General features: G+C 46.2%; 1 protein-coding gene across 2 annotated transcripts in view; it reads right to left on the minus strand.

Annotated features, from left to right (window-relative positions):
* Positions 1 to 681: 681 nt before the first annotated feature.
* Positions 682 to 21,100, minus strand: part of LOC101870304 (S-adenosyl-L-methionine-dependent tRNA 4-demethylwyosine synthase TYW1) — a 34,935-nt gene continuing 14,516 nt past the window's right edge. For both annotated transcript variants that reach the window (XM_031042483.1, XM_031042482.1), the window contains exons 10-16: positions 19,195 to 19,313; positions 16,519 to 16,628; positions 12,595 to 12,772; positions 9,153 to 9,288; positions 7,074 to 7,184; positions 3,331 to 3,498; positions 682 to 2,055 (exon numbers count right to left, since the gene is read on the minus strand). In XM_031042483.1, the coding sequence (XP_030898343.1) occupies positions 1,834 to 2,055; positions 3,331 to 3,498; positions 7,074 to 7,184; positions 9,153 to 9,288; positions 12,595 to 12,772; positions 16,519 to 16,628; positions 19,195 to 19,313 (1,044 nt within the window). In that variant the 3' untranslated portion in view covers positions 682 to 1,833. The remainder of the gene's footprint in view (positions 2,056 to 3,330; positions 3,499 to 7,073; positions 7,185 to 9,152; positions 9,289 to 12,594; positions 12,773 to 16,518; positions 16,629 to 19,194; positions 19,314 to 21,100) is intronic.

Below are 21,100 nucleotides of genomic sequence, written 5' to 3' on the forward strand. Positions count from 1 at the left end.
CAGGTCTGGGTTGGAAGAGACCTTAAAGCTCATCCAGTTCCAACCCACTGCCATGGGCAGGAACACCTTCCATTAGACCAGGTTGCTTCAAGCCTCGTCCAACTTGGCCTTGAACACTAACAGGGATGGGGCCCCCATGGCTTCTCTGGGCACTCTGTGCCAGTGCCTCAGCACCCTCACAGGGAAAAGCTTCTTCCTTTCACCTAACCTGAAATTCCCCTGTTGAAGTTTAAACCCATCACCCCTTGTCCTATTGCAACAGTCCCTGGTGAAGAGTCCCCCTCTGGCATTCAAAGTCCTTCTCTGGCATTCACAGTTTCTTTCTAGGAACCATGTGCTCCCCAGGGCACAAGGACAGGAGGCAGCTCAGCATTGGAGACAGCTCCTGCAGGACAGTGACTTTTGTGACCCCGTGTCTCCAAGGGCTCTGCTCGGCCACTACATGGGGTCAAGCATGGAGCTGCATGTCACTACCCTGCAATGTCACAAGTGTTCCCAGGCTTGGAGACCTCACCAGGCCTGGAGATCACCGGCTCCATCCCCTATTCTTCCAAGTGAGGCTTGAAGCAGGAAGGCTGGATAATAACTTCAATTTCTGTGGCCTTGCTTTCTCACTGCTGTTTCTCCATGATGTTTGTAGCTTGTCTGTTTAAGGAAACAAATACAGTGACACACCAAGGGTGCTCAAAGGAAAATTCTTTTATTTTCTTTCTTCTTTAGAAACACTTTTTGCACATTAAGAAATTAGATTCTTAAAGAAATAGAATCACAATCTCAGGAACACTCACCACCTACAGCACCACAGGCACTAGGAATTGCAGGCTTATCTCACTGCTAAGGTGGGAGCACAGGGAACACCTTTGATCTCTGCTCCTGGAGCTCAACAGGAAAACAAGAACACTTGAGCATGACCACAGCTTCTTCCCCCAACCTGTGTCTGTTTCTGCAGCTGGATTCAGATTTTATTTACATCAGATTCCCCAAACCAGCAGCAATGCTGTTGACCTGCCCAGGTGGTGCAAAGGAAGCCAAAGGCCAAGCTTGCTGGCTCCCCACAGCACATCCTCACCATGAGCAGAACACTGGACACACAGAGCCGGAGTCTAACAGGGATTTGAAGAGTTATATTCACTGCTTGGGGCTGCTGGGGAGTGGGATAAAACTACTTGGAAAATATTCATTGTCAAGCCCATGAAGCTGGAAGATGTTTGGAGATACCAGAAGTTGCAGATGACATTAACAGGGGTGCTGTTACTTACAGCATCTCCAGGGGGATGGGACAAGGTCCTTATAGGAATTGGCACCAGTGTTTGAAATACATAAATCTGTTACTGTCTGCACAATGATACTTTAGCAGGGCTCAGGCTTTTAGATCTAGATCCATCTGCAGTCTCACCTGCACAGATCCAACCAACTTGTGGTGTTGAAGTCCCCTTGGCACTTATAGATGTGGAATGTTTTGCAGCCAAGCTGGTGCCAGCACATGCTGGGCTCTCCTTCCACCAGGGCACAGAAGTCAAATGAACATTCCCACTTCACATCCAGCTCCAAGCGCCCTCTGCTGTGGAGACCACAGCCACTGCCTCCGTCACTGTGCTGCCAGTTAGGATAAACTGCCAGAATACACTTGTGATGCACCTCAAGATAGAAAGCAGTATAAATACTTTCATCCAAGAAGCCCTTAAACAGGAAGAAAAACTTAAATAAAGACTTTACTCTCCTTCTCCATGTCAAACATCAGAAAAGTCTAAGTGAATAGGTTCAGAATCAGTGTTAGTCTAGAAATGGAGACCAAACCTCAGCAGCCAGCCCAGAGTTCAGTGAGCCCCAGCCTCAGCACCCAGAGATGTCCCTCACTTTGTTCTTCCGCTGGTATCGCACATCCAAGGGATCGAATCCCCTCTCTCTGGACCCAAAGAGTGCCCAGTGAGGAGTTCTGGCTATGTAATCAGCTGCTGTGAAGTTCTGGGAGCCACCACTTTGCTCCCGTGCTTGCACCAGCTCCTGGAAGCGCTCGTAGTTGATCCATGTGAACCACTCGCCATTGATCTTGAACTGGAAGGAAAAGAAGCAGGTTGCTGAGCCAGGGAGCAAAGAGAAACACCAAACAGCAGCAGAGTGCTAAGAAACACCGGGTGAATGTTAAACTGGTGTCCCAGATGTAGTAGGTTTTAATCCTTTAGCCACCACAATGCCTGGAGTAAAGCCATCCAGAAGCTCCTGCAGGGTAACTGCTCTGATAGGAAAAAAAAGGTGAAAACCACCCAGAACTTACTGTTTCTCAGTCACATTCATCCATGGGGTTTGAAAACACAGAAACAGGGTGGGTGCTTTTCTTACAGCTTTAGTCATTTAGTACTGCCTACCAGCAGATAATCTCCATGAATGGCTGACTGTTGGGTGCTTTACTGGACCCTTCACAGTCCCACCACTACCCACCACCATTACAGCCCCACTTTCCCAGTGCATCACAAAGCCTTTCCAAGTCTGGCTGCCCTTGCCAGGTGTCACTCATACCTGAAAGACTCTGGTTTGGGGAAGAGCCCTGAAGGAAACGTGTAAGTCTGAGATGATGTCTAAGTACCCCTTGATAAAGTGACCCTTTCAAGTCAACTGAACCCCCATGCTCAGAGCATGGCACCAACAATAATGCTGCAAGGGCTGGAGCAGCTCTGCTCTGGAGCCAGGCTGAGAGAGCTGGGCTGGTTCGGCCTGGAGAAGAGAAGGCTCCTTACAGGGAGACCTGAGAGCAGCTCCAGTGCCTAAAGGGGCTCCAAGAAACCTGGAGAGGGGGTTTGGACAAGGGATGTAGGGACAGGACAAGGGGAATGGCTTGAACCTGCCCGAGGGGAGCCTGAACTGAGCTCTTGGGCAGAAGCTGTTCCCTGTGAGGGTGCTGAGGCGCTGGCACAGGGTGCCCAAAGAAACTATGGCTGTCCCATCCCTGGCCGTGTTCAAAGTCAGGCTGGAAGCAACCTGGAGCAGCTGCTCCAGTGGAAGGTGTCCCTGTCCATGCCAGGGGGGTGGAACTGGATGAACTTTAAGGTCCCTTCCAACCCACACCATTCTGTGATTCTATACTGCACTGAGCTCCTCCTGGAGCTGCTAAATGCCTCCTGCCTGCATTGCTGTGGTAGCACTGGGTTGTTATGACCAGAAGCAATGTGGTGCATCTTCAGCTTTTTCCAAAATACATATACTATGCTTCCTGCCCCCCCTCCAAAACAGTACCAGGCTAACTGTAGAGATAAGTGTGTTAGAACAAGGCACTAGTCCAGCATCTCCAAGGAGGTACACAGTGCCTGGCATCACACCCTGGCACAGCCTCACCTTTCTATGAGCGATGAGGAGACAGTTGGAGTGCTCATGCTCACAGGCAATTTCATAGTCGGGGATAAGGTTGGCGAGCTCCTGGACGAAGTGCACGACCTCCTCATGCCAGGGGACATTGGCCATGGTGAGGTTGCTGGCTGAGCTTTTACCGCAGTAAGTCACACCCTGGGAAGAAACATGGAAACCATCATCATCATCATCAGTGTTCCTGCTGTGCCATACATGTAGCCAGAAATGAGCAGTGATGATTTCAGTGATTTACTTGCAAGAGAAGCTGAGGTCTTCTTAGTAGCACCCTCTGCAGCAACCACCTCCATGCCCTGCAGTGATCCCTGGTCAGTGGATGCAACCCCTCAAGTTCTACACCCCACTCCTCCCAACTTCAGGCCATCCTTCTGAGATCAGCTGCTCTTAATTCGGAGATCTGAGTACTTCAACCTCCTGAGTTACCAATTTGGTCTTAGGCATGACCTCAAGTTCACTACAGCCTTGCCCCATCTTCTAATTGGGTTAGTAAAGGCCTCACAAACTAGCTCAGTGGTATGTGGCTTCCTGAGATGTATTTTTGCTAATTTCCTTCTTTCCAGATAAAATCCACTAGAGGCTTGTTCGACTGATTCAACCTGTGGTATCATAACAAAGGTCACAAACCCACCAGTACCCAAAAGAGCAAGCTGACAAGAAAGAACTTATCTTCTAGATAAAAGTCCACCTACTCTGTACCTCTCCAGGAGGTTTTATGACCTTCACTCTTTGGCTGTACTATTTTATTCCAGTTACAAAACCCCATTAAGCACCAGCCTTTAAAACAGAGCACACACAACTTTATGTATGATTATTGGTCTTGTTCAGCCTGGAGAAGGGAAGGCTCCTGAAGGGGAGACCCCAGAGCAGCTCCAGTGCCTGAAGGGGCTGCAGGAAAGCTGGAGAGGGGCTTGGGACAAGGGATGTAGGGACAGGCCAAGGGGAATGGCTTGAACCTGCCCAAGAGAGGGAAGACTGAGCTGAGCTCTTGGGCAGAAGCTGTTCCCTGTGAGGGTGCTGAGGCGCTGGCACAGGGTGCCCAGAGCAGCTGTGGCTGCCCCATCCCTGGCAGTGCTCAAGGCCAGGTTGGACACAGGGGCTTGGAGCAGCTGCTCCAGTGGAAGGGGTCCCTGCCCGGGGCAGGGGTTGGAGCTGGAGGAGCTTTAAGGTCCCTTCCAACCCAAACCAGTTGGTGATTCTATGATGATGGTTTTTATCTGTGAAGAACACTTGTACTTGTTTTGAAATGGCATCTGCATCCAGGCAATGTTTATGACACCTGGTCCCAACTAATACTGCATTCCCAAGATCTAATTTACCTCCACTGAAGTTGCACATGTATGTCCAGCAAAAAACAGACAGATCCTTTACAAACACTTAACATTAGTGCAAGGGAAACAATGCACAACAAACAAATGAAACAGGCTCATGCTAATTACAAACTGTGCATGTTTTGGAAGCAATTTGTTTCTTTCTAGTAAATTTATGGGACATCTCCTCTATTCATCTGCCCAAGCAAAGGATATCAGAGCCATGCACTCTAACCCAGATCCAGCACGGAAACAGGCTGACGGTGCACAATCTCAGACAAGTCGGGGTGCATTAAACAGAGATGGACACTACTGGTTTAGCCTGCCTCTAGAAGTCTGAAAGAGATTTTAAACATTCTTTTATTAGAGCAGCCAGCCATGCAAGGAATAGGATACGTACCTGCAAAGTTGAGCTGCAGAGACATGGCTCCATACAGCAGTGTTTTCCCTGCATTCATTATGTACATTATATTTTGAGCAGCATGAAAAATGTACAACTAGAGAGGGGGAAAATTCTTAGGAAGCTACAAGGTGACTCATTCTTTTGGTAAACTTCAAAGATACAAGCAAAGAAAGCACCGAGCAAATGGAATAACTGAGTGCTCAGATGGCTGATTCATTCACAAGCACAGATCTATGAACGTCAGCTTGGCAGCCCACCAAGCGAAAGCACAGCGGCTTTCAACTGCTCCAGCTTCTGAACACTTGAGTTCATTAACAGTGCTGGTACCACTTAAAATGAGAGCAGTTGATGAGGGTGGTCATGTTGTATTTGTCAGTAATGCACGAAGACAGTTACTAAGGCATCAAGGTATTAAAAAAGGAAACCATTCCATTGCATACCCTAAGCTCTTCCACCAATTGCCCTGCAGCAACAACACCAAGGATGCTGCCCCTTCATTAGTCATTAATAAGGGTGCTTTCAGCAGCCTTATCATGCCACAGGGCTTTTGGCCTTGAAACATAGAAGTCTGTTGTGAAGCAGCTCAGCTACTCTGGGTTACACTGATGTGAATCCAGAGCATTGGGTGGGCTCTGGATTCCCATGGTGCTGGGTCAGAGCCGACTGTGCACAAGTGTGGCTGTGCAATGCCTTGTGTCAAGATGATTATCACTGTGCAGTGAGGAGCACATTTATTCCACCATGATCTGGCTCCTTGCTGGAGATCTTGACAGCCAGCAATCATCTTAACCCATGGTGAAGGAACAACTGCTGGGGAACTAAATATGACAGGGCTTTGTTTCTCAACTCTGTAACTCCAGGCTCCCCAACTTCATTACCAAGCAAGAGAATTTCCTTAAGTCCTAGTCCATAAATGATACATTTGTTCAATTGAGACTCGTGAAACAACAGAAAAACTAAATGTTGGCCAAGCTGCTGGGTGACAGAGCCTCTGCTCAAACACTGGAGCAGCCCTGGCCCAAAACAAGTAGAAAAAGCCTCAAATGACACGTGGATAGATAGCACTCTCTGCAATAAAAATGTTCATGATTCAAGCATCAGCATTGTCCAAATTATATACACAAGCTCCCATGCACATCTGCTCCTCAATGGACTGGATTCGGGCTCATTGGTTGTCTTTAATAATTGCTTTCAAGTTGATTTAATGAAGGACATGGGTTTATTCATGTCAGTTAATCTAAGAAGCAAGAATGGAAATGGTAGTGATGCAGCCCAATCCAGTACTTAACACCAGCTCTCCAGATGCACCACACAACTATAAATCTTCAGTGACTATCTAGAAGTCAAAGGCTAAAAGCTCCACTCTGAAGTACTGGATGCAGCCTTTCATTCCAGCTCTTCAAAGGGAGCCATGTAGATGCTGACACGGTGAAAACACTTGTCCTCTTCCCCTTATGCCCTGGTAAAGAGCAATAACACTGAGGGAGGTGGGAGGAGTAGAAAGACAGACTGGAAGAGAGGAGATGGATTTTCCACCAGTGACCTGCTTTGCCTCAGCCCACTCCTACCCTGCCTCAGTTTCCCCATCTGCAAAGCACAGTCTATAGTGCTAGTCCTTCTTTCACAAGCAAACACTGGAGCCATGGAACTTCATTATCATGGCACAGCAACACTGTGACTTCACATCCAACCAGTCTCCATAGGCTCTTTATTTTCTACAGCTTCCCTTGGTCATATCTAAAAGCCTTCCAAGCTTAATGCAATTTTCATGCCTTGTAGTTCCCACTAATTGTGGATACCGACTTTTATTGAAACACAGAAAATGGATCAGAACAATCAATTTTAGCTTGGGTTTTCATGAGGTTTCATGTGCACCACTGAAATCCTTGGCAGAACTGCATTTACTTGTATCAGTTTAAGACTGGGGGGAGGAAAAGGGGAGGAAAGAGGAAAAAGAGTAAAATACTGATGGAAAAACCATAAAATGGCTCCACAAAGCTCACCTTGACCTCAATGAAGTCTGGTTTACCAAGGGATATCAGGTCAGCATAGGCTTTGAGTTCATCCACATTCCAGGCTTTCACCAGTGTCAGTCTGTAAACAGTGCGCTGTTGCTGAAATAAAGGGAAAATTACATTAACAACACAAAAATATCATCATTCATTCATTCATTCCAAGCACCCAGGGGCTAAAACAAAGCAGACCCAAACCAGGAGCCACGTCACTTGTTCTGCCAAGAAAGCTGCTACTCAGCATGCGTGAGCTGAGTTGCCTTTTGCCATACAAAGACTTATCTTCTATAAACCTATGCACTTGCTTTTGACAACAGCATCTTTAACTTAACAGGAAAGCAACCAGGAAATTTCTCACTTTCATTTGCTTCCCTACACATAAAATCTAACTATTAGTTGCTATACAGATGTTTTATTTCCTCCAACTCCAGCATCTGGTACTGGTAACTTTCAGACAGGATGAACAGGAAGGGACAGACCATTGTATGCCCCTACCCACCAACTCTTTCAGCAGATCAGGCACAACATTGTTGAGAAAAGGCTCTCCCATGATCATAAAGCCAGAGGAAGTGAACGTGGTACTGTAGGAACAGCTTTGTGGGGAGGATCAAACAGTCTCAGCCTACTTTTATCACATTTTCCAGTGTAAACTAAGCACAGCACTTCAGCAAGTGTTTCCTCCTACAGCCGAACAGTTGGTTGTTTCCTCCCATTTATATCTCATTTTTTAAACCCTCCAGGATACACCCTAGATAATTTTAGAAGATTAACTTTAAAGTTCAATCAGTTTTCATAGAACTAAAACTGCTGCAGGTGCATTAAGAGCTTTTTCCCCTCACAGGCTAGCACTGACAAGCAATATCAGCTGCCCGTGTGTACCCATCACTTCAGTAACTGAATTAGCACAAAAGCTGTATTAAGTAATCATGACCAGTGGTGAAAGAAGTGGGTAGATAAAGTAGAACACTGCCAAAGGGATGCAGAAAAACAGCCAGGAAAATCAGAAATTCATATTGTTACTGAAGAAACTTCTTTCCAGAGAGCAACATCTCTCAAGTGTTGTGTGGAAGAGAGAAAACCTGGTAGAAGGGACACATCAAAATCAGTAAGGGCCTAATACCACAGTGTTGGATATAAATAATCCTTACAGTCTGCTGGCGGTACAAATGCACAATCCCATTTCATTCATGTATTATTTGTAATGGGTTGTACAATAGGGCCCCAGGATTCCTCTTGTAAGCACTGAAGAACAAGAAGAGCTTAAGACCTGGGATTTTAATGATTTAAAGCATGAGGATAGAAAACCAGGCTGCAGTGCTTTACCCATGATTCCAGGAAAAGCAACTACTATTTCCCTTCAGACACCCATCAGAGTAACATTAGCAAATAATGTGATGTTGGGACCACAAGTGCTTCATTAATTACTACAAAACTGGTTCTAAACTATGTTCTAAGCTGACAGCAGTAGCCATGATCCCATAGGCCACACCGCTCAGCTGTCTCCAACAGACACCAACTACTACAAACCACTGATAGCGTAAAGGGTCACCCTTGCTGTTACACTCAGATCTACTGGGTATGTATTCCAGAATTAATCAGATTTCTATGTAGCAGGAGTTACTGAATTCCATACTGTAAAGCCCTTTATCTATTGCATCCTTTGAGAACCAGTGCTAAGAGTCACATGGCAATTTATGACTCTTCCTAAACTTCCCTGGATTTCCAGTTCTCCTTCAGCAGCCTGCTTGCAGTGTAAATGCTCCATTAGGAAATGTTCTATTGTTTTAGAATCTCTTCATCTCTCACAGCATCTTATATTCACAGCAGAGTTCACTGTTCCATTTGACACACATTCTGCTCTCTTTTTGTCATTACATTCCTCTCCATATGGAAAACTGATCAAACGTGCTGGACTTTATACAATTCAATGTAAAAAAAAATGTAAATATGCTCTGAATACACCCGGAACCCACTCCACGGTCCAGCTTAAGCCTCTCAAGTCTTCTCCTTTTGTAGAGTGGATAAGGCCCAGAAAAAAGAGTATTTCAAAGCACACTGTTTACTGGGTACCTTTTCAGACAAGGCCTTTAAACTGTCCAGAAACCTCTGCCAGAAATCCTTGAAGAGGGGCCGATCGATTCTCTTCAGGCTTTCCTTGGTGCTGGCATCCACACTGACATACAGCTGCGTTACTGGCTCAAGGTTCCTTGGAAATAAAAAGGAAAAGACAATTTGTTTTCCAGCCATCCCTGCCAGCTGAGTGTCTGTTTTCCTACCAAAGCCCATGTAAAATACAGGATTTCTAAACAAGCTGCTCTGCTGCTCCAGTAGCAACAGGAACTATCCAGTGTTTACAAGGAAAACTATCCAAGTCCAATGGTTCATCTCCATCAAGTGACTATCATCTTAATAGCAAGATATTACCACTTAACTTTCAACAAATACACCCCAAAGCTAAGAACATCACATACAAAGGCCTTGGCTGATGGTTCAATTCTATTTTCCTTACTCAACTGAAACGCATTTCACTCCAGTGTTAACTGTAGCACATGCACAAAGGCTTCCCAAAACAGGCTACCAGAGGTCAGTATGAGGCACTGAAAGGCTCTGCTTCTCCCTGTGGTTGCAAACCATAAAGCTCAGCCCCTTCCCCATGTTCTATTTGCTCTGGCTAATGGAGAAATAAACCCATTCGAGAGCAATGCAGCCATCATTCAGCTGCTTTCTACTGCTGGACACACTGAACTCACCTGGCCTGCAGCTGCCATCAGTCAAGTACTTGTTGGAAAGGAAATCAAAGCTGGTTAGAAAATAAACCCAAACAATTCCCCAGCATATTCTCCTTCTAATTCCAAGGCTCTTATTTCATATGAATCCTGCAGTCCAGTCTTTCTGGTCACATAATGCCAGCGAGCACAGCATCTGTGAGCCCAACTTCTAAAAAGATTAAACCTCCTCTGGAGTGTGAAGAGCCTGGGTTGAGACTAATCCCTTCTTTAAACCCCACAGGTGTAAAGGAGAAACAGCAGCACTGCAAACCATTAGCAAAGGGATAATGAAGGACATTATGAGGAACAACCTAAAACTAGCTCCCTTGTCACAGACAATCTGATCAAGCCAGTGAGTGTTACACACATCCACCCTTCATGGCATCTTCAATGGAATGATGCATCCTAATTGCACCACGAATCTCTTCAGCTCTCCACACTTGCAAGACATTTTGCAAGCGTTATTTGGGAAGTCTGTTGAAGAACAAACCTCAGTCCCAGCTTCATTTAGCTCTTTAGACAAGAAGAAATTAGAAACTGTTGTTCAGCTGCCAACAGTGACACCTAAAAATGCACCACCCTCTGCCCTCCCCAGAGGTGACAAAGGGATAAGAAATTGTCCAGAATGAAACCAAGCATCCACAAAAATCCACTTAACACAGACATTCAAACCACCTCTCTGAACACATTCTGTCTGTATTTAGAAGCATGAAATAGCCCAGAACATATATAACATTTTTAGTTTTAATGAATAAAACCAACTGTTTTGCAAAGAAGCTTGTCTGGCCTTGCAGCCCAAAGCCACAACCTCAAAAATGATCAAGTGTTTTAAGAGTGAGTGGATTGAAGTATTCAAAGTACATGGCCAAAACACTCTTTTCTTTACTTAATGCTGCATTTGCCTAATCAAAAGGGGCTCCAGGGAAGATGGAGCAAGTGTTTTCAAAACATGAGCTGAGAAAAGTCACCTTTTCTGTGAGGATCTCAATCCTCAGGACAGGCAAAAGCCAGACTCACTGTTGTACTAGAGAAAGCTAAGGAACTGGAAGATATCAGGGAGGGATTTCTGCCCCACACTGCTCCAAAATGCAGCGGTCCACAGGGTTCTGCTATGGCTTGAACTGGAGTGACCTTGTGCATGTTCTGCCAAAGGGGAACCAGGAGGAAGGGCACAAACTGATGCTCCTGGAACACAGCTATATTTCATACTCCACAGGAAACACTGTTGCATAGTACTAGGAGGCATTTTCTGACATTCCTCTTACTTTACTGGTTGCCATTTCCAATTTAGCTGAGATCAAATGCACTGCATTTACCACATCTGAACTTGGGCAGTGATTTCTGACTGAACAGCACAGCACAACTCAAGAGCAATAAATTGCTCTCAGGCCACCAACCATGAGAGGGTTTCCCCAGCCAGACAGAGGATGCCTGGTCAATGACATAAAGAACAGAGGAAGAGGACTCAAGCCAGTAACTGCTCAATACATGCTCATGTGCTATAACATCTCCTGTGTGTTCCTGGAGACAGATGAAGCTGCACTCATGGAATCACAGCCTTGTTTGGGTTGGAAGGGACCTTAAAACTCACCCAGTTCCAACCCCCTGCCATGTGCAGGGACATCTTCCACTAGACCAGGTTGCTCCAAGCTTCAACCCAATGCTCACTAACACCAGGGCTGGACTTCAGCAGCAGCATCATCTGAGAGCATTCTGATGAGTTCCCAACCCCTCACATCACATGCTCAGTTTCCTTGCTGCACTGCTTTAGATTTTCAGATTGCTTCAGTTTGGAGATTTTGGCACAGAGAAGCTGTGGCTGCTCCATCCCTGGCAGCGTTCAAGGCTAGATTAGACAGGGTTTGAAGCACCCTAGTCCAGTGGAAGGTGCCCCTGCCCATAGCAGGGGGTTGGAACTGGGTAGGCTTTAAGGTCCCTTCCAACCCAAACAAGGCTGTGATTCTATGATTCTGTTAAAAGCAGCCTGGATGCTCAAAAACAGCTGCCATAGGGATTCTTTGCATTTGTGAAAACTCTTCCATCAGAGACCATGAAAATATTTGGAGTGTTTTAACTCAAATCCACCCAAGAGGGAGGTTAAAAACTACCGATCCCTCTTTGGCAGAGGATTATGTGCTTTTCACCTTTTCTTATCCTGCACTCCAGGTTTTGCTGGAGATACATCTTTGGCTTGAGCTGTTACAGCTGGTCTAAGAATTATAGAATGGTTTGGGTTGGAAGGGACCTTACACTTCATCCAGTTCCAACCCCCTGCCACGGGAAGGGACACTTTCCACTAAAAGACCAGGTTGCTTCAAGCCCCATCCAAACTGTCTTCTGGAGTTAGAACAAAGATCAGATGGCAAGAGAAGCTCACAAATGAAAAAGGCAATTTACAGGTTCAGTCTCCTGCTTTGGCTGTCAGAAACACTTGCACTAGTTATCATCCATGTCCCCAACACGCAGCTCATTCACTCTTCTTCTGCTGCACATCCAGGAGGTACTATGTTATATCCTCTTCTTTTTCAGAAGTAATCCCACTTTAAGAGATACAGAAAGGAAAAATCAAACTGGTAAAAAAAGAGATGAGACAGAGCATGGGGAGATGACAGTTAAAATCAAATAGATGCCGAGTGGGGTTTTTCATTGTCAGCACAGAGCTAATTGATGAGCAATAAAATGGAATTAAAAGGCAAGTCTGCACTCAAATGTTTTAGTAGGGAGGTATTTTGTCCAACTCTTACCTAATCTCATCTGGGAACTGTGCATTTGTAACCAGGAAAGTAGAGATGCTGTGCTGGTGCAGGAGCCTCACAAACCGGTTGATCTCTGGGTACATGATGGGCTCTCCCACCAGTGACAGTGCACAGTGCTTTGCGGTCATTGCTTCGTCAAAGCGAGCTGCTTGTACTCCTGAGACACCTGCAAATACAGGGAAAAACAGGCTTAAATCAATGAACACCCCCACCCAAACCATGCATCTGTATCGAAAATAAACCCCAGCACAAGGAAGACAGAGCAAAACCAACTGGAGTCCTCCTCAAGGGGAGGGGACATCAGGGCACAGCCAGTGTCCATCAACCCACAGCACAGCATATGCCCAGATACACGGAGCTTGGGATTTTGTGTCCTGGGAACTACTGCAAGTAATCCTCTAGTAATGTCTGAGTCAAGCTTTCCATTGCTAACACCTCAGTGAAGCTGCCTGGATGCTGAGATAGAAACACGGGAGAAAGTTTAATGCCACTTGACATAGATGTCTTGAAAAGGAAAAGCAGGGTATGCCTGCATCTGCTGCTGATCCCCATGGTCCGGCAGCCCCAGGGGGAGCAGCTCCCCAAGAAGCTGGGCATGCTCCCCACACAAAGCACCAACAACCAGGTCCAAATCCATACTGGCAACCACATGAAATGCAGCTCCACAGAGGATGTATTCAAAGAGAAAACCCAGCACATGAAACCATCCTGAACAGTAAGAGACGTTCCAAGGACAGAAAGAGGAAAACACCAGGAGCTCAACTGCAGCATCCATGTGAAAATCCTGTCTGCAGGTTTAACAGACCTGAGCCACATGTGCTGCACCCATCAGAGGGCAGGGGAGAGGCAAATGCTCCTCCTGGAGTCCTCAGTACAGGAAATACATGAACCTGTTGGAGAAGGTCCAGAAGAGAGACACAAAAATGATCAGATGGCTGGAGCAGCTCTGCTCTGGAGACAGGCTGAGAGTTGGGCTTGTTCAGCCTGGAGAAGGCTCCAGGGAGATGTTACTGCAGCCTTTCAGTTCTTAAAGGGGGCCTATAAGAAAGAAAGATGGGGAGAGACTCTTTAGCAGGGCCTGCTGCAATAGGATGAGGGGTGATGGGTTTAAACTAAATGAGGGGGATTCAGGTTGGATGTGAGGAAGAAATTTTGTACAATGAGGGTGCTAAAACCCTGGCACAGGTTGCCCAGAGAGGTGCTGGATGCTCCATCCCTGGAGACATTCAAGGCCAGGCGAGATGTGGTTCTGCCAACCTCATCTAGTTGAAGATGTCCCTGCTCATTGCAGGGGGATTGGACAAGATGAGTTTTGAAGGTCCCTTCAAACCCAAACCATTATGTGATTCTGTACCAGGCTGCGTGTTCACATATGAAATCAGCTGACAACAAGCTTTTGCTCTAAATATGTTCCTGCACATTTCTTTGACGTGCCTCTATGTACTCAATATCAGAGGGTTTAGATTGGGGATTAACCTGTTTTAAAGAAACCAAAGCCTTGAGTTTGAAACCAGGTCCTCAGCTCACCTTGCACTGCCTAGAAGCTGGAGGTCAGGCAGTACAGACAACTACATGCTATGCTTCAGAGCTGAGATCAAAAGAGTTGTTGGTGGATATTGCTTCAGCCTCACGTAGAAAAGCTGGTTTGTGATAAGAGCAGAGCTTGGTGCATGATAAAGCAGCCAGACTCAGCACTGAATAAGTGACAGGACTAATGGTTAATGCTGCAGAAACCTCACAGTACTAAATGAGAACTTCATTGGAAAAGAAAGCAGCATCTCAACCACACACTGACATTGAAGGATAACTTTCCTTTTCCTGAAACTACTCTAAGTTGGCTTTGAATTTAATTAATTTCTCTCCCTCAGCATCCTGCCACTGGATGATGACAATCACCATGTGCCAGCTTTAGAAGCAGACAGAAAGTAATTCCAACAGCAAGTGAAGTTTGAGTCACTTTCTCAAAGCAGTTGACATCAAATGTAGCATAGGGGACATACACTGCAGAGAGGGCAGAGGTTTTGTAGGAATCATTTGACTACCCAAATTGGAAGATAGACAGGGATAAAACAAAAACCATTAGTGGGTATTCCAGGGAGTGTGTGAACTCCCCTGCACTTTGGGCTGCCATACCACTACAGTTGTCAACCTCTGCTCCTGCAGATGAGCATCCTCCTGTCTTCAGTCGATGCACTTAAGCAAAGTAAGAGCCTGGGCAGATTTTGGGGGGCATGAAGCAGGACCAAGACAGTGCAGGAGCTTGGAGCCATAGGAACATGAGACCCATCTACAAGAGGCCATGGTGTACAGCTTTCAGCTACTGCCCAGGCTCAGATCTCAGCAGAACATGCAGCCACACCTCCTTTGATCAAGCACAGTTCCTCTGATGACCTGATTCCAGCTGCTCTCCTACTGGTGTGCTTTCATTTGGGGGAAAAAGAAGTAGCTTCTGGCACATCTGCCTAGAGAGGCTGGTTGGTGATTTAGGGTACCTGGGTGACTGGGGAGACAAGGAACTGGCTTTATCACTCTCACAGCAACACACACATGTAGTCTTAGGATTTCCTAGTTCAGGTCATGCATTTTTGTTTGGGTTTTCACTTTTCCCAAGTGGAACCAGGGCTGTATTATCAAACACTGCCCATCTCATAACTTTATGGTTCCATTCTGTGTGTGCCCTTCACAGGGGCACAGAGATTTACCAGCCACTACCTACAAAATCTATCCATTAAATAAACTACTTCCCACTCTTCCACCTTAGCTCCCTATCAGCAAGATGTCTCCTGAGCCATTAGCCTAAGGGAATGTAACATTAACCACCACCATCAAAAATAATGCACACTTTGGCAACAATAAAAGAGAAGATGACAACTCTAAAAGCATGCACAGAAGTTCTTACAGGACAGAAAGCTTCTCTCTAGGATATCCTGTAGGACACATGGTCCCCAAGAATTCTTATGTTCCTTCAAAGAAGATGACATTTTTACTGCACTGCATGGAATTAATCTTGGAATCCCAGACTGATTTGGTTAAAGCTCCTCCAGCTCCAACCCCTGCCACGGGCAGGGACACCTTCCACTAGAGCAGGTTGCTCCAAGCCCCGTCCAAGCTGGCCTTGAACACTGCCAGGGATGGGGCAGCCACAGCTGCTCTGGGCACCCTGTGCCAGCGTCTCAGCACCCTCACAGGGAAGAAAACTTGTGTCTAAATAACAAACTCACAAAGAGTTCCTATGGGAAGCAAAGTGTAGTACTTGGTGCTGTATAACTGCAGTGTCAGTCACAAACAGATCTCAGTAATTCCTGAAAATAAAAGTGGTCATCCACCGATGAGGAAAACACAATCCCCAAGTTTCAGAGATAACACAAAAGCTCCCAGTGGATTAAGCTTGGGCAGTGTAATCCCTGTCAGGTTACAGAGTGATTCCTTTTGCCTTCTGTCTGCCCCCACTTTTCCATAAGAATCCCCATTCCTCAGCACCCAGGTTAGCCTCAAGCACTGTGGAAACCTCTGTGCACTCCAAATAAAAGGATATGACAATTACCAAGATGCACAAGAAGCAATTCCACACTACTCCCTTAAGGCAGCAGTAGATACCCAACAGCTGGCTCATGTTCTAATGTCAAAACCACGGCAGAACATCTCAGAAAACAAGGTGTGCCACAACAGTTTCTTCTCACCTCTCTCGTATTACAAATCTCATGCCTCCTTCCCAGCATTTCATAGAACTGCAGAATTATTTAGGTTAGAAAAGATCATCAATCCCGACAGTCAATTCCACACTGCCAAGTCCACCACTAAACCATGTCCCCGAGTGCCACCTTTTTAAACACCTCCAGGGATTTGCTTTGAAGATGCTGATGCTGCTTACCTTCCAAAAGCATCACTCATGGGGAAGAAGTGGGAAGTTACCTTTGAACTGCTTGATCATATTCTGATGGTTCTCAATAGCCTCCTGCAAGATCATTTCAGGTTGGTCCATCTTCCATTGCCACTCTGTGCCCACTGGATTTGTATGATGTCTGAAAGAAAAGAGAGACAGTGTCATTTGTAACACACATGGGAAGGACCCATCTGCTACCTTAGGGACTTCGACATCATTTAATATTATAGGCAACAAGAAATTCTCAGTAATATCCTGCTTCTGACACAGCTTTCATATGTCATCTCTGAACACCACTCTCATATTCCTATACTTCTAGGCTCTGGTTTCCCCAGAAGAAAGAATGGATCTTGCAGTTTATATGGAACTTGGTATACCTATCTTGAATCACAGGTAAAAGGTTTTTAAGCCAAAATGATGCTCTATAGCCAGAAAGACCTCCATTTCAGACCACAGCTATGCGTATCACTAGAAAAGAAAGGTTCTAAGCCACTGAGATGAGCGCTTATGCAAAAGTTCTTCCCTGTGAGGGTGCTGAGGCGCTGGCACAGGGTGCCCAGAGAAGCTGTGGCTGCCCCATCCCTGGCAGTGCTCAAGGCCAGGTTGGATGGGGCTTGGAGCAGCTGCTCCAGTGGAAGGGGTCCCTGCCTGTGGCAGGGGGTTAGAACCAGATGAGCTTTAAGGTTCCTTCCAAGACAAACCATCTATGGGTTTATGATTTATGTCAAGCTTAAGGTGTACATAAAGTGATCCTTGGGATGTGTGTCAAATTGAGCCTTAAGTCTTCCAACTCAACAGTGGTCTGAGAAGAACTCAGCTGCAGTCCATATGTAAGACAAACAGTTGCAACCTATTTCACAGGAGGTAAATAAATGAGCGTATTTTTCAGCTCAGTCCCCTGCTAAGCTGTTTCATTCATTCAGGTTGTTGCCATTAGTAAAATCAGCATTCCATCTTTCATGATCATTAGGGCTACTGTTTCCACATTTCCTCCTAAAAGCAACAAATGACAGTTAGGGGATGATGAGGCAGAGGCACCTGGAATGTACCATGCACAGTGATTTATCTCAGCTACTGCACTGTTCAATTGACACTTGTTTGACTTCCCTGGTTCAGCCCCATACTCCAGGCACAGGCTGCTGCTCCTGCTAAGAAATATCGAGTGGGTCATTTTGAAGGGGGACAGTGTTAAATGGTCTGCAGTGCAGTATCAGGAGCAAAATCCCTTGCTCCAACAATGCTATTGCTTTCTATTTGCTGTTCATGATGTACCTGCTGTGTAGGGACAGAGGGACAAAATGCATGGCAATCCTCTCCCTGCCAGTCCAGTCACCACTGCAGAATTAAATGCACCACTGCTAGCTGATACATGAAAAAAAAGGAAAACAAAAGACACAAGCAGTACATTTTCCTTCCCAGTCATTAAACTGGTCTGAAGAAAAGCAGCAAAACTTGCACATTATACTTGCTATTTGCTGTGTCCTTTCAAGCCAGGATATGATGAAAGCCCATAAAGAGCCCCAGTTAACATTTCAGAATGCAAACTTCACAGGATGACCAGTGTCCAATGCTTACACTTAACACTAACACAGGACACAGCTTCTCCAAAATTGTCTCCAAAATTCTAGCATCCTTCTGCACTGATGCTGCCATTTCAATATCCTTATGAAGCATTTCCATTATTAAAAATTGAAGACTATGAAATAAAGTGGGATTCATGAGGAATTTGGCTGGGTTTGCATGCACACTCAGGCTTTGGGATGGAATGGGTATTTCTGGCAACCAGGTCCCTGAGGAAGGCGTGAATACCAGAGGAAGCACAAGCCCCATCCTATGAACTAGCTGGCAAGACAAAAGAGCTCAAAGAATCACCTCCATGTCCTCCCACTCAGCCACTTTCACCTCACTGCTGCTGGTTTTGCTGAGTGTCTCTCACCAGCCCCATCCTGCGCTCTCCCAGCCTGGCAAACTCCTCCCCTGGCAGCCCAGTGAGTAAGCACCACTGGAGCTGCTCACGGCTCCCATCCAGGCAGAGCTCATTGCCTTTAGAGAACTAACAAAGTCATTCCTCTAAGCACAGGGCTCACTTTACTGACTAGAATGGAAAGTCATTTATTAGATACTGGTTTAGGAAGGCAACAGTTACCAAGTCATCACTTCTCACTCACTGAGACTGCAACTGAATTGGTGGGGATGAAGGTACTTTAAGTAAGAAAAACAGTCCAATTTCAAACCAAAGATACTCATGTTGCCTTGCACATTGGTGGTTTTGCAGATGGGACAGCCCATGTTCTCTAGAGCACCAGGAGCCACAAGGAATCTCAGTGATCGGCAGAGAGAACCAAACTTCTACCAAGTGGGAACCACATGGAGAGGTGTGTGTCTCCTGCCTCCCCAATTCCTCCTTCCACTGGTTCCCAGCTAGTCTGACAGAGGACACAGCTCTAGGGAAAGTGGCACCTCCTCAGCCTCCCAGATGCGGAGCCCACCCACATCTGACCATTCCACACCCATGGGCTCCAGAAGCTCTTGGAAGAGGAGGAGTACAGGCAGGAAGGGGGATCGACCTGCTCCCTTTCAAACCCATCCCCCACCAACCTCCAAATGACAGGGGCACACAAGTAACACTGCCCCAGGCTTCAGGAACAGCACAGGGACAGAGTGGAACAGAGCCCGTCCCAGAGTAAAACTGAATCAGAGTTTACCTCCAGCAAAAGACACATTTGTTGGCGCAGGCCAGGCTTGGTGTGGCCTCCATGCAGCGGTGGCTCTCAATTCCATAAAATGTGTGCTTGTAGCAGCCTCCTCTCCCTCGCAGCATCGACTGACAGCAGAGAAAGACACAAACAAATCCCAAGAACATTAAGCTGAGTGCAGAGCTTTAAATCTGCTCGCCAGGCACATCTGCAGTTTTCAGTCTCTAAAAACCTGGGTGTCCAAGTCACCTGGGACACACAGTGCAAGCAAGGGCACATAGCAGGGCAGCTCAGAATGATGACAGATGCACCCTGGTGTAAGAAATCCATAGTACCCAGATCATGGAATCACAGACTGGTTTGGGTTTGAAAGGAACTTTAACGCTCATCCCATTCCAACCCCCTGCCGCAGTGTGACAATGGTACCTTTCAATCTACCTTCCTCCACCTGAGGAGTCTTGGTGATCCAAAGGAAAGTCTTCATTGAGCAGTGAGAAAAGAACACACAGGTGACACCTGACATATGCACAGCCTTGCTATGCAGTTGGAAAATTAACATGGGAAATGCTGGTTGTTCAACCTGCTCCTCAAACACCAGAGACTTCAGGAGATTCACAAATTCTAGGAGACCAAGGCCAGGTTGGACACAGGGGCTTGGAGCAACTTGCTCTAGTGGAAGGTGTCCCTGCCAATAGCAGGGGGTTGCAGCTGGATGAACCTTAAGGCTCCTTCCAACCCAAAACACTCCACGATTCTATGATATTCTGGATTTCGTAAGACAGGAAAATCAACACTCTTCCTAAAATTTGCAGCTTTTAGGCTGTTGCCCAGAATATGACAGAACACAATCTTTTTAAGCTCAGCTATCACTATGAAACTCAAAACTAATGCCTCCAGCCCTGCTCCTGCTTTCACCCAATACAAACCTCAAACAAACCTCCTGAAGATACTCACATATTGGTGTGAATCTGAGTCAAAGCCACTGCCTGTAATCAATGGCAGCTCCATTTATTCGAGCACTTTACACTCAATTCCTGCTTTAGCTAAAAACAGTAGGCTCCTATCGAAGCACACAGAGCTCCTATTTACTTTATGAAATTGCTTTACAGTGCTGCATCAAATCCCTGTTCTTTAATAAAAATGGGTTCTCTGCTTTTCTCTTAGTCACAGCATTGATGAAGTTTGACAAGTTTTTCTTTAGACATCTCACAGCTTTCTCTGATGCTAAAAATGATAGAAAAGGGAGAAGTATTTGTAAGAGTAAAGAGCAGAATCATCAGTGGGCTCAGGATGTCCCACAAATACTCGTAACAATACAGCAGTGGACTCTTGAAACTGCTCATGATGAACCAGTTCCTTGATGCCAGGAAACCCTCACTGCAGCCACTCACTTTGGGGACTGCCATTCAAAGAACTCTTCAAAAACAAAGCTAATCATGCAGCAAAGACAAGAGACAAGGAACTCTTCCCTGCCACACCACGAGAATTAGGGATGTGCTGGCATCTTAATGAGGTGGTGATTACTATGGTTTATTGGACCTGAATGCTGAAGGCCTTAGTATGTTATACCATTATTACTCTCCAAGCATGTAACATTCTACTATTATCGACTGGTTTGGGTTGAAAGGGACCTCAAAAATAATAAAGTTCCAATACCCTGCCACAGGCAGGGACACCTTCCACTGGAGCAGCTGCTCCAAGCCCCTGTGTCCAACCTGGCCTTGAGCACTGCCAGGGATGGGGCAGCCACAGCTTCTCTGGGCACCCTGTGCCAGCGCCTCAGCACCCTCACAGGGAACAGCTTCTGCCTTAGATCTCCTTTGACCTGCTCCTCACACCCTGGGGATGCAGCCCAGCATACAGGGGGGTTCTGGGCTCAAGTGCACATTAAGGCTGGGTCATGGGGAGCTTCTTG

Source organism: Melopsittacus undulatus, chromosome 13, assembly GCF_012275295.1.
Source record: "Melopsittacus undulatus isolate bMelUnd1 chromosome 13, bMelUnd1.mat.Z, whole genome shotgun sequence".
Taxonomy (NCBI): Eukaryota; Metazoa; Chordata; class Aves; order Psittaciformes; family Psittaculidae; genus Melopsittacus; species Melopsittacus undulatus.